Genomic DNA, 13,684 nt, shown 5'->3' on the forward strand with positions numbered 1-13,684 from the left:
ACGCGCAGGCTCAGCGGCCATGGCTCACGGGCCCAGCCGCTCCGCGGCATGTGGGATCATCCCAGACCGGGGCGCGAACCCGGTTCCCCTGCATCGGCAGGCGGACGCGCAACCGCTGCGCCACCAGGGAAGCCCTAAGCCATGGTATTGATGAAGATAAATGTGAGCAGTTTTGCTCACCAAATAACAGTGATTCTGAGTTCAGCTTGAGGGAAAAAAGCATTCCAGGGAATTTCAGGTTGCTAAGACCGAGATCTGGAAAAAGAGAAATCCCAGGTATTTCTGATTGGAGGGATGAAGGCCTTCTACAAAAGTTTCCATTATGCCTTTGAATAGGTACAAGGAATAAATTAGTGCCATGTCACTTGAGGATAAAAGTGTAGAATTTACTTTGAATGCTTAACAATTCCATGTGAGCATAGGACATTGATTTTGGTAGGGTATTTCTATGCTGTCAGTTTATCTGTAGTGTTAAAACATACCCAGCTACAGTTTTTTAATACATCATCTTAAGAAGTGCAGCTGTTGTACTCCCAAGGAATTAGCTTTTTAGTGTTTTTTCCAAAACGAAAGAAACTCGTTTCCATGTTGCTTATTTTGCCTCAGAATGGGCAGAATCATAAGCCCTGTTCTTTGAGCGTCCAGTTGGAAAACACTATCAAGTGTTTGATCAAGCTGCTGCGTGATTATACTGACTCTGAGCATTTGTCTCCTTTTCTCTGCTATTATAAAACAAAGAGCTGAATGTTCCATTGTGACTCTCCTAAATTCTCTTTTCCCAAACAAAAAGGATACTCTTCCTCTCTACAGACTATTTTAAGGTCTAAGAATTCAAATTAATTTAGAGTACTTCCACTGACTTGAACTGCAACACAGAAGGACCAAATTCTGTTCTCCATTAATTTTGCTTAGATTTTTAGGGAGATACTTTACTTTTAGATAAATGAAAGCTTCAAGTGATTGATCAGTTACCTGCATAATGCCATTTTTATGGCATTCTTAAGGTCAGGTCTTCATTGACTTTACCAAATGCCTGAATTCTAGTCTTGGTTCTGTGGTTAATTATTTGTGTGACCTTGGGTTAGTCACTTAACCTCTCTAGGTCTTAATGTCCTTCTTGGTGAAATTAGGGAATAGAGGGTTAGATTTCTCATTCAACACTAACTGCCTATGACAGGTAAGGCAGTCTTCCTGGTCCATGGTAAGTGCTAATGCTTTCTGAGTGAATGGAATAGGAAGAACAAAATTTTCCCATCAATAAAAAGATGCAATGTCCAGGAACAAATCTATCAAGCTATGGTGTGGACCTATGTGAAAAACAAAGTGAAACAAAACAAAACTAAACTCTTTACCAATAGAAGTACTTTTTCAAAATTGAATTCCTGGGGAGATTTATCCTTTTTCTTTTTTTGCGGTACGCGGGCCTCTCACTGTTGTGGCCTCTCCCGTTGTGGAGCACAGGCTCCGGACGTGCAGGCTCAGCGGCCATGGCTCACGGGCCCAGCCGCTCCGTGGCATGTGGGATCTTCCCGGACCGGGGCACGAACCCGTGTCCCCTGCATCGACAGGCAGACTCTCAACCACTGTGCCACCAGGGAAGCCCTATCCTTTTTCTTGAAGTTGTGTTTAAATGTTATAAAATATCCATTCTTTTCGAATAATTAAGAGGTTAATATAACTTTAATAAAAATTCCAAATAAGTTTTATGAGAAAGTTAATACATTGATTCTAAAGTTTATTTGATGAATACATTGATTCTATCAAGAGGAATAAATGAGTGATTAAAGCTAAGAATTTTTGAAAAAGAAGAGAATAAAGATGTTCTTACCTCTTTCCAGGTATGCCAAATTTTATAAAGCTACAATAAAGAAAACAAGAGGTACATTAATTAACATATTAAGGAACAAAATTGAAATGCCTAAAACAGATTCTACTGAAGAAATAATTTATATGTGACATGGAAGCATCTCAACACAGTAGGGGAAAGGATTCAATGTTCAAATGGTGATGAATAAACTTTGTAAAAATTGAAATTAGCTTCTCTATGCACATCCTTCAGAAAATTCTAATTGCAATAAATAATTAAACGTGGAGAAAATACCAACAAAGAACTAGAAGAAAAGTATAGATATCTGTATATATATAATCTTGCCATAGGGAAGGCCTAAGCAAAGCTCCCTGAAAAGAAACTATAAACAGAAACTATAAACTACTGATAAATTTGATTGATTAAAGAGAGAAAACTTCTTTGTGTCAAAAATAGTGGAAACAAAATTAAAAGATGAATGATAAACTGGGTAACATACTGGCATAATGTATATAAATACATATGCCATATATATATATATATATATATATATATATATATATATATATATATATAGACAATTTTTACAAATCAATAAGAAATACACTAATACCTGAATAGGAAAGATGAAATAGGCAGGTAATGCAATTAGATAATTCTGAGAAGAAATATAACTGGCCAATAAAACTTGAAAAAAATAATTCAACTCACTGATAAGAAAAGAAATGCAGTCAACAGTAATGAGATGCCATTTGACTTGGCATAGACTAAAAGATAATTTTCAATAATCTAATGTTAGAAACTTACACTGTTGTAACTTTTTTGGAAGTTGATTTGGCCTTGTGTACAAAGTCTGAAAACGATTATACCCTTGGCTTCAGAAATTCCACTTCTAGAGCTGGAAAATCATAAATCACCACTAGATCATGAGACAATGCTCTTTTCAATGGGCAAAGTAATATGACAACACAACCTGTTTTTACTCAATAGCTATTATGGTTTGCTTAGTGCTTCATGGAGATACTCCTTTCTACCTCTTTTGGCAAAGTGAAGCCACATCAAACAACTAAAATGCTATACAAGAAATCTCTACTGGGCCTGTTTAATGTAAGTAGAGAAGCATAGAACATTCCCTAAGGCTTTATGCAAAGCCAGCTCATTGTTTCAAGGTGCTACAAGGAAATGACTTAGAACATTTTATGAACAGACTCTGCTGAGATGCCTCTGAAGGTCACTAAGACCTGGAGACAGAGCATCCACATTTTCTTCTAAACTCTGAAGACTTTGGCAGACTTCTTGCTTTGGCAAATCTTTGTATCTTCTGAAATTGATGGAGTATTTCTCTTTTTTTTCCATTTTAATGATGAAAGTGTGGAAGTAATTCGTCTGGGACACAGTTATTTTATAAACTGGGATCGGAAGATGTATTACTCTGGGAAGGCAACACCTGCTCAAGCTCGGACGACCACGCTCAATGAGGAACTAGGCCAGATTGAATATGTTTTCTCTGACAAAACGGGTACCCTCACTGAAAACATCATGACTTTTAAAAAATGTTCCATTAATGGGAGAATCTATGGTAAGGGAAACAGTTCCTTTTTCCTGATATTGTTAACAGTCCTTAAAAAAAATAAGCAACACTGTTTTATTTTTTAATTAAAAAATCTCTGTTTTTCTGATGAATATGGGCACCACCAGCATCTAATAACATAGTGCTTGGCACATAATAAACACTTGCTAAATATTTGTTGGATGAATGTTGAATAATTCAGATGAAAACTTTGAATCTGTTACCATTCATGGGTAGAGATGGGGGTTAGATGTGAGACTGTCTAAGGTTCCTTTCAGTGTACCAACTGTGTGATCTGTTCGGTGGTGCTTGATAGACCCATATCCCAGGGAGGACAAGTTCTTTATAGGCTGATTTATCTCAGTAAAAGCAGTATTTTATACTTGCTTCCTAACAGCTCTGGAATTGATGTTAGTGTCTGTATTCATAAGAATTTACAATTCATTCCTGAGAATTCACACTGTATAGGGCTACTCTGAGTGGTCAAACTGTTTCATCAATATCCAGTTCCTATTTGTATGCTTCTTTTAGGATACCTGCTCTGTTTTGGATTTTCAGGCATTCTAGTAATATGTGACCCTTGTCACCCCGACTTTGGCTAGTTAGCAGACAGTTCCTTCTGTTGAGAGCACGGAAGCCTCCCAGAAAGGTCCTGTCTGGTTCCTCTGGACTCCCAATCTCACTTCACTGGACTCTGAGTGTAGAGTTTCTCAATACAGAAATCTCAGGAAATAAAGGAAATCTGAGAAAGAGAGGGAAAACTTTCCTTTGTCTCCTGATGGGAAACTTCACACATTGCCAAATATTTTAAAGTAAGATTTGACCCTGAACAAAACTAAGAAATACAAGAAGTTGATTTTCATACTCTCCTACCTTTTGACCTCCCTCTGCTATCCCACCCCCATAACCCATGGTCGCCATGGTTTCCTCACCTCTCTTTTGCCCTGCCCCTGTCCTGCCCCACCCTTCTCTGATAGTGGACCAGATGATTTTCAAGCTGGACTTCCACAAGCCCACAGTTACATTGTGCATTTCTGATATCACTCTTATTAAGATGATAAATAAAATAGAACCTTTTCTTAAAATTTATTCTTTTGATATTATTTTCAGAGGCTTTCAAAATATACAACCCAAAGAGCAGTTTAAATGAGAAAATTTCTGTTAGAGTATTGGAGATATTTTGAATTTTGTAGACCTTTTGGATTCTTTTGCCATGGCACTTATTGATAATATAATAATTATAATAATATCCCTTCTAGGAAATGACCCTAAAGCAATTATCAGACACGTGGACCAAGATTTATTTGTAGATAAAGATTTATTTGTCACAGGGTGATTTTTAGAGAAGTCCCTTGCTTTTCACAAAGTATATATCCCAAGATCTTTGCAAATCTCCAAATTTACAAATCCCATGATAGCTTGTAATTTCCCTCATAAAAGGCAGGAAAGTAACTGAAAGATTTAAGTAACCCCTTTAGACCCTTAAATTTATATAGCCATTCTAATTTATAGTACAGTTACTATTACTAAAGCACTCATAGAATGTTCCAGAATCACTTCTTCCACCCTATACAGTTGGCCTTGTTTATATCATAGATCCAGGCCTTGGGAAAATTTGATATTCTACTCTGATTTATCTAAAGCTTCTATTTTCTTTCTCAGAACTATTATTTGCTTAGACTTCTTCAATTTTTCTTCACTTTCATCACCAGCCTTGTGAAGAGGCTTTCTTTGGGAGGACCATTTTACCCATAGACAGTTTTATTTTCCTTTTAACATTTATCAGAGTTATAGCATAAAGGGCAATGACTGGCACATAACTGTGGTGAGTTTGGGATGTAAATTCCAGGTGCTGGGCTAGGTTCACTCTCTAGCTCAGGGACTCTTCCCACACAGCAGCCTCACAGTATTCTAGATTTAGACCTGAGCCCCAGAAAAACAACCAGTAACTCTTTATCAAGTGGTTTTTGGGTCACAGAATTGTGTAGTGAAAAGAGAGAGATTTGAATTAAAAAATCTACTATGCTAACTTTTTAGTTTTAGTTGAATCATGTCACTTTGAATTCTGTTCTTCAGTCCTGTCCTCTATAAAACAGGAATGAAAATCTGTTTTTTTGTTTGTTTTGTTTCATTTTTTTTTTACAGGTTTTCGTTCCTGTTTTTAAAACGCCTATATTTTCCAATATATTTGTAATAAGCATATATTGGCTTTATACTAAGAATAGTTATTTTTAAATGTTTGGCACATAGGTAGCTATGTTTTCTGACTGCAAAAGGCTCTGACATGGTTTCATGTTTACTTGCTAATTTGACCTTGCCATTATAGATATTAAAGATGGATCTGGCCCAAACCAAGATAGACAGAGATGTACTCACCAAGCTCTAGCATTGATGAGAATTGGTCTGTCTTGGATATCATTTTGGATTCCCCAACAGTGGGTATAAAGTGAAAAACAAAATTTGTCTCTTGCAAACATCATAGATAATGTAACAACAGAATGATCAAATTTACAGATAAACATGATTGTGATCTTATTTTCTTTTAATGTGTACTGCATTTTAGTTCTATCTTGAGCAAACATGAGTAACTTTCTGTGTTAATCGCTGTATCTACTGTTACAGTTTGGAAACACTCCTTAAAATGTCTAGGTTTGAACTCATAATGTCATCTAGTAGTAGTGCTTTAATAAACAAGTGTATTTCTTAAAACTAAATGACTAAATCTAGTTTCAATTTCATTTATTTTTAATTCTCAATTTTTGTTTTGTCAGGCGAAGTACATGATGTCCTGGGTCAGAAGACAGACATGACTAAGGTGTGGAGGTGATAAAATTCATTCTTACTTTTAATTTCAAATTGTATGTGCTTTTTAAAAATGATGAGTTCCTAGATGCCTGATTTCCACTATGACCAGATGAGATACCTAATATGTAACATTAAAAAAATAGATTCATATGGTTCCAAATTCCTTCTCGTCCAGGTTTCCCAACCACAGAGTTTCCTGTTTTTTTTTCTTTTAGAGATATTTATTACAGACAAGCAAATATATTTCTCCATTTTTTACATAGTTGGTAGTGAACTATACATACTGTTCTTAACTTTCTTCCTCAACAATGATCAAGATCTTTCTATATCAGTGAAAAAAAAGCGCTCCCTGGGCTTCCCTGGTGGCGCAGCGGTTGCGCGTCTGCCTGCCGATGCAGGGGAACCGGGTTCGCGCCCTGGTCTGGGAGGGTTCCACATGCCGCGGAGCGGCTGGGCCCGTGAGCCATGGCCGCTGAGCCTGCGCGTCCGTAGCCTGTCCTCCGCAACGGGAGAGGCCGCGGCAGGGGGAGGCCCGCATACCACAAAAAAAAAAAAAAAAAAAAAAAAAAAAAAAGTGCTCCCTTATTCTCTTTATGGTGAATAATAGTCTGTTATACCAATGTTCCTTAATTTATGTAAGAAGACAGGAATGGACATTCAGAATATTTTCAATATTTTTCTTGTAAAGAAAATGCAGCAAAAATAACAGTGTATATGTTATATCACATGGATCCTATATCCTCTAACAAGTTCCATTTCTAGAAATGGAACTGCTCAATCAAAATATATGTGCATTTATAATTTGATAAATATTGCCAAATTGTCCTCTTTAGAATTTACATCAATTTACCCTGTCACAAGCAATGTACAAGAGTGCCTGCTCTCTCCTACCTTCACCAACACAATGTTTTATCAAAGTTTTTGATTTTTGACAAGACTATGTAAAAAGTCACTTTGCTGTGCAGCAGAAATTAACTGCAACATTGTAAATCAACTATACTTCAATAAAATAAAAACAAATTTTGTTCTTTCCTGTTTTAAAAAATATTTATTTATGGCTGCATTGGGTCTTAGTTGCAGCATGCAGGATCTTTTGTTATGTCGCGCGGGCTTCTCTCTAGTTGTGGCACGTGGGCTCTCTAGTTGTGGTGCGCGGGCTCCAGAGCACACGGGCTCAGTAGTTGCGGTGCGTGGGCTTTCTAGTTGCAGAGTGTGGGCTTAGTTGCCCCACAACATGTGGGATCTTAGTTCTCCGGCCAGGGATCGAAGCCACGTCCCCTGCATTGGAAGGCGGATTCTCAACCACTGGACCACCAGGGAAGTCCCTCTTTCCTTTTTTATACAGGTATTTGTGGTTATTAATTTCCCTCTGAACACTGCTTTAGTTTTAATTACATGGATTTTGGCCTGTAGTGTATTAAAGTATCTTTATTTTTGTTATATCAATTTGAATATCCACATTGAACCATGAGTTTTTAAGGAAGAGCTTTAAAATTTTGAAGTGGTTGGGACTCCCCCCCAGCCTTTATTGTACTGTCTTTTTTTAAGACTAATCCTTTGTTTCATTAATTAATTTATTTATTTTTGCTGTGTTGGGTCTTCGTTTCTGTGCGAGGGCCTTCTCTAGTTGTGGCAAGTGGGGGCCACTCTTCATCGCGATGCGCGGGCCTCTCACTATCGCGGCCTCTCTTGTTGCGGAGCACAGGCTCCAGACGCTCAGGCTCAGTAGTTGTGGCTCACGGGCCTAGTTGCTCCACGGCATGTGGGATCCTCCCAGACCAGGGCTCGAACCCGTGTCCCCTGCATTAGCAGGCAGATTCTCAACCACTGCACCACCAGGGAAGCCCTATTGTACTTTTAATAAAAGAATAGATTTGTATATACACTAATATGTATAAAATGGATAATAAGAACCTGCTGTATAAAAAAATAAATAAAATTCAAAAAACAAACAACAAAAAATCCATCACTACTGTAATTACAAGTTATTTTTTCTTGTGATGGGAGTTTTGAAATTCTATTCCCTTAGCAACTTTTAAATATAAAATAAAGTATTATTAACTATAAAAACAAACAAAACAAACAAAACAAAATGAAACAAGAAGAATAGATTTGTATTATTTCTACTTTTTTGGAATTTATTTGGGTTTTCTCTGTGACATAATATGATCAGTTATTGTCTGTGTTCCAAGGTCCTTAAAAAGAAAACTTATGTATATTCTGTTTTCAAGGTATAAAATTAGCTGTATGTCATTTTAGTTCTACCTTATTAATTATATTATTTAGGTCTTCTGTTTCATTATTTATCTTTTATCTATATTATCTGTTTGGATTAAAGAGGTTAACTAAAGTGTTTGGATAATTTCTCTCTCTCTCTAGCTCCTATATAGCCTGAAGTCTTCATTTTATGAGTATTGATGCTATCTTGAGGTGCATTGATGTTCACAGTGGTTATATTTTTATTATGAATGTGCTCTTCTTTGACTCATTTAATTCTCCTTGGCCTGGATTCAACCTTATTTAATATTAAGATCATGTCTCCTGGTTTCTTTTGATTTGCATTTGCCCACCTCTTATTTCCAATATTCCTAAATAACTTTGTTTTAGATGTGTCTCATGTATAGCAGAGGGTTGGATTTTGCTTTGCATCCAATTTTTTAATAAGTGAGTTTGGGCCATCTACATTGGCTCTGTTAAATATTTTAGGTTATACTTTGTGTCTTCATAATTTTTAATAATTCTCCATATGGACTCTGCTCTGTGTATGTGCTTCTCTTGTAATATTTAGGAAAGTATTTTATTGTTTCTCTACTGTATACTTTCAAGAGTTTATACAATACTCAATTCTTTTTTTCATAAGCAGTGTCTATCAATTTCCTAATATGAAAAATGGTAAAATTATTATATTTATCCTTCTTTCCCTCATATTTTCCTACTACTTATATTAATGATGCTTCTTAATCTTAACTATACATAGATTTCTCTTAGTTGATTTGAGTTTTTAAATGATATCTTCTGACCTTCAGATACTAAAATGAGGAAATCAGGATCTTCTCCTAATTTTTAGCAGTCTTTTCTACATGGTCAATGTATATAATATATACATTTTGTTTTGCCATCCTAAGCTATTTCTTTTATATTTAGTTCTTCAGTTAGAGATATTTGGTGCTTACCACTAACTGCTCCCTTTCCCACTGTTTTTCCAGTTATCTCTTATTTGGCTGAAGTGTCCTTTAGTTTCAAGATGGGTTCATGAAAAATATCTGTTCAGAACTATCTGTTGACTTTGTATTTGAATGACAGTTTGACAGGCTGTAATCTCTTTAAGTCATTGTTTCTTCCCTGGGCGGGGTTTAGGGAAGTCTAAAGCCAGTGTGTATTTTACTACTTACTAGTGAGTTGATCATTTTTTCCCCCTAATGTGTGGTTGTTTTCAAACTTTATTACATGAACAAAACAATCTGTGATTAAATAAGTCTCTATGATTCTGGGATAAACACAACTAATGGAGTATCTTGTATATTGGTATGTCTTCTCATATACTTGGATATATAAGTATTATATTTAAAATATTATTCTGCGGTCTCCAAGACAAAGTATTTTCCCAGTAATTGCCCTTGCAAAGACATGATCACAGGTCTAGTGCTTTGAATAATAAACTTTTAAAAGTTAGGAGTACGTTTTGTGCTTTTCAGAAGACAGTGAATTAACAGAGATCTTATTTAGTATTGAATTATCTACTATTTTGTTCTGTTCTTTATTGAACCCTATTTCTTTCATCTTGTTTTTTTTTTTTAGTCAACAAATTTTTAAGTGGACAGTAAACTATTATTAACAATGAGCACAATGTTGTACTGCAGATCCCAGAATTGTTTCACCTTGCCTGTCTGAAACTCTGTAATTCTCCTTGAACTGCAATTCCCCACTTCCCCATTCTTCTAGTCCCTGGAAACTACCATTCTACACTCAGTTTCTGTGAATTCTACTACTTTAGATACCTCATATAAATGGAATCATGCAATATTTGTTCTTTTGTGAGTGGTTTATTTCACTTAGCCTAATGCCCTCAAGGTTCATTCATGTCATAGCATAAAGACAGGATTTCTTTTTTTAATGGCTGAATAATATTCCATTGTATATACATAACCACATATTCTTTATTTATCTGTTGATGGACATTTATGTTGTTTCTACCTCTTGGCTATTGTGAATAATGCTGCAATGAACACGTGAGTACAAATATCTCAAGATCCTGATTTTAATTCTGTCATTATATTATGCAGTAACTCTAGTGAGTACTTTTTCTGGAAAGTACTCTGTAATCAAACACATTAATATTTTTATAACAGAAAATATTAATTCACACTAAGTAGACTTTTAAAAGTCTATAATTAGGCACATACCATTCCAGGTCAGATATTGCTGCCAAATGAGTTCAAGTCGGGTCAGGTTTTGCCGTCAAGTAAGTTTTGAAAAAAACTTTCAGTTTTCAGGACTTCTTTGTATTTTGGAGTTGAAGTAAACATTTGAGAATCTGTACATCCATTGGATATTTTTCTTTCCCATATGCTTTTGGAAGGTTTACTGCTCTGGTGATGAAGGTTTACATAGCTCTGAAATGAGAAGATAATATTTAATGGTAATGAGGAAACAGAAAGCCATTTTAGTGCCAGGCTTTTGAGGCTGAAAAATCATACAAGCACTAAAAATACTTAGAGGAAGTGTTTTTGAATTTTAAAAGATTGTTGTTGGAATGAAGTCTACAGTTTCATTGTTGTTGTTGTTCTCCTACAGAAAAAAGAGGCTGTGGGTTTCTCAGTCAACCCCCAAGCAGACAGAACATTTCAATTTTTTGACCACCATCTGATGGAATCCATTAAAATGGGTGATCCCAAAGTGCATGAATTCCTTAGGTTACTTGCACTCTGCCACACCGTAATGTCAGAGGAAAATAGTGCAGGTAAGTGCAAAGTGTGTCTGAGTAGTGAGCCTTGTTTTTTAAATCAGTATTGATATTTTTATTAAAAATGTTTGGAATTGGAAGGATTTTCTAATTCAGAATATAGCATTGCATGAGGGTTTTACCTATCACTAACTGTTCTTTGTATTTATTTATATCCTGAATGTTTGCAAAAGATATGGAGAGACTTAAAGGAAAAGAAAAAGAAAAGAAATAGGAACAAAGAAAAGATGAGGGCCTAGATATGCCAGTTAAAGAAGATGAAATATTTTTTATGATTGAGCACTGTATTTGACTGTGAGCTTCCTGGTAGGCAGGGCATTCAGAGAAACACTCTTGAGCCACTTAGCTTTCACTATTAACATGCACATCTAATAGATGCGGATAGCCATCAGGTGTATGCGTAGAATGAATTTTCCCAGTAATGGGACAGATTTACACTGATAGAATACTTGTGTTTAGTCCCCATTATGAACAAGTTCCACACTACCAGGATGGTTGTTCAGAGCTCAGCGTTCACAGAAGAGAACAAAATCACCTGGGCCACTTTAATATTGAAGCAATGAGGCAGGTAGACAATGGATGGTGAATTGGCTTCTCGCTCCATTTGGGCCCAGTCTATTCCATTTACAAGTTTTATTTCTTTCTACTATCACCTGTTGGGTGAAAATTACCACTCAAGTAATTTCAACTCAAAAGTGAAATATATATAGTCTGCAGACTGTATATATGTATGTGTGTGATATATATATGTATGTGTGTATATGTATGTGCATATGTACATTTGAATATATGTTTTCTTTCTCTCTATATATTTTTTCCTTCTTTTTTTCATTGTTGGGACTGCATTCAAGCCATAGTTTTGTCCTTGATGATGCTGGACTAACTCATTCCTCTGATTTTAATTGCTGTGAGGATTCACATAATTATATTTATAACTTAAACTGATATTTATAATACTAATGTATCTGAGGATAGCACAATGCCTTCAAGTAAATTTCTTTTATCTCTGACTTTGAATTTATTTCATTTTTAAAGCTCTATTTTATTTTAATAGCTATCTGTTTTTATTTCAATATCATGATATTTTCTTAGATCTCTTTGAGGATATTAATTATTCTTAATTTGAAATCTTCTTTTGTTTCCTCTATTATGTTTCATTTTACAGAATGTTGTTTTTTGAGTTCTGTGTCTAACTTTCATGTTGTTCTCAAACGTTTGATGGTTTGTGGTTGCCTGTTCCTACTTGTGTTTGAGAATCCTTGTTTGCCTCTTGGTGAATGTAGGTTCTGATTACAGTGGCCTGTCTCCCAAGATTGTGGGGGAGAGGCACAATACATAGATCGTCTTCTGGGTATGGGGTTCCCCTCTCCTGGAATTCATATGATACCTCAGTTTAGCTAACTTACTTTTTCAGATCTAGTGCTAGGAGTCTGTGCCAGAACCCTAATGTGAGACAAAGTTATACCTAAGGTCTGGGCTGGAAGAAAATATCAGTCATGGAGTTCCTTTCTCTCATTAATTTATTTCTCTTATCCCTGTGGAATTCTAAAGCTACTTCTGGCTGTTTTCAGCTTTGGTCTCCAGCCCCAGAATTCAAATCTTAGAAGTTTCCTTAGGTGGATTGTGTACTTTGTGTAGAAGAACATTTTCAAGGTTTCATCCTGGGGCAAATGTCACTGCAGCCTGCTGTTCAGAGTGAGCTGGCAGGAGGAGGAGCCCAAATGGTCTGGGAGAGCTGAATGGAATTCTTCAAATAATTTTATTCATGGTGCTTCCAAGACCACTTCTGCTTTTCTCATTTGTTGACTCTAATTTGGAGACTCTTTGGGGGTTGCTCTGACCTCTGTATTTCTTTTTCAAATGCTTTGAGCTGTGTTTTTCTCCTCTCTTATTTCTTCATTTATCAGATCTATTTTTTATCTTTCAGACGTTTCTCAGATTTCTAGTTTACTGACAATATTCATTCTTCTTTTTTTTTTTAAACATCTTTATTGGAGTATAATTGCTTTACAATGGTGTGTTAGTTTCTACTTTGTAACAAAGTGAATCAGCTATACATATACGTATATATATCCCCATATCCCCTCCCTCTTGCGTCTCCCTCCCACCCTCCTTATCCCCCCTCTCTCCATTTTTTTTTTTTTAGATTCCATATATATGTGTTAGCATACGGTATTTATTTTTCTCTTTCTGACTTACTTCACTCTGTATGACAGACTCTAGGTCCATCCCCCTCACTACAAATAACTCAATTTCGTTTCTTTTTATGGCTGAGTAATATTCCATTGTATATATGTGCCACATCTTCTTTATCCATTCATCTGTCGATGGACACTTAGGTTGCTTCCATGTCCTGGCTGTTGTAAATAGAGCTGCAATGAACATTGTGGTACACGAGTCTTAAAGGGGGCACTGATTTTCAGTTTACCTTTACACTGAGAGAGTATCCTTTCTGGGGGCTCAGTTTTTTTTTTTTTTTTTTTTTTTTTGGGGTATGCAGGCCTCCCTCTGTTGTGGCCTCTCCCGTGGCGGGGCCCAG

General features: G+C 36.0%; 1 protein-coding gene across 1 annotated transcript in view; it reads left to right on the forward strand.

The window, feature by feature from the left end:
- Positions 1-13,684, forward strand: part of ATP8B4 (ATPase phospholipid transporting 8B4 (putative)) — a 257,286-nt gene that overhangs the window by 167,045 nt on the left and 76,557 nt on the right. Inside the window, exons 13-15 of the mRNA XM_055088239.1 lie at positions 3,178-3,386; positions 6,149-6,192; positions 10,977-11,142. Of these exons, the coding sequence (XP_054944214.1) occupies positions 3,178-3,386; positions 6,149-6,192; positions 10,977-11,142 (419 nt within the window). The remainder of the gene's footprint in view (positions 1-3,177; positions 3,387-6,148; positions 6,193-10,976; positions 11,143-13,684) is intronic.

Source organism: Physeter macrocephalus, chromosome 11 (genome assembly GCF_002837175.3).
Source record: "Physeter macrocephalus isolate SW-GA chromosome 11, ASM283717v5, whole genome shotgun sequence".
Lineage (NCBI taxonomy): Eukaryota > Metazoa > Chordata > Mammalia > Artiodactyla > Physeteridae > Physeter > Physeter macrocephalus.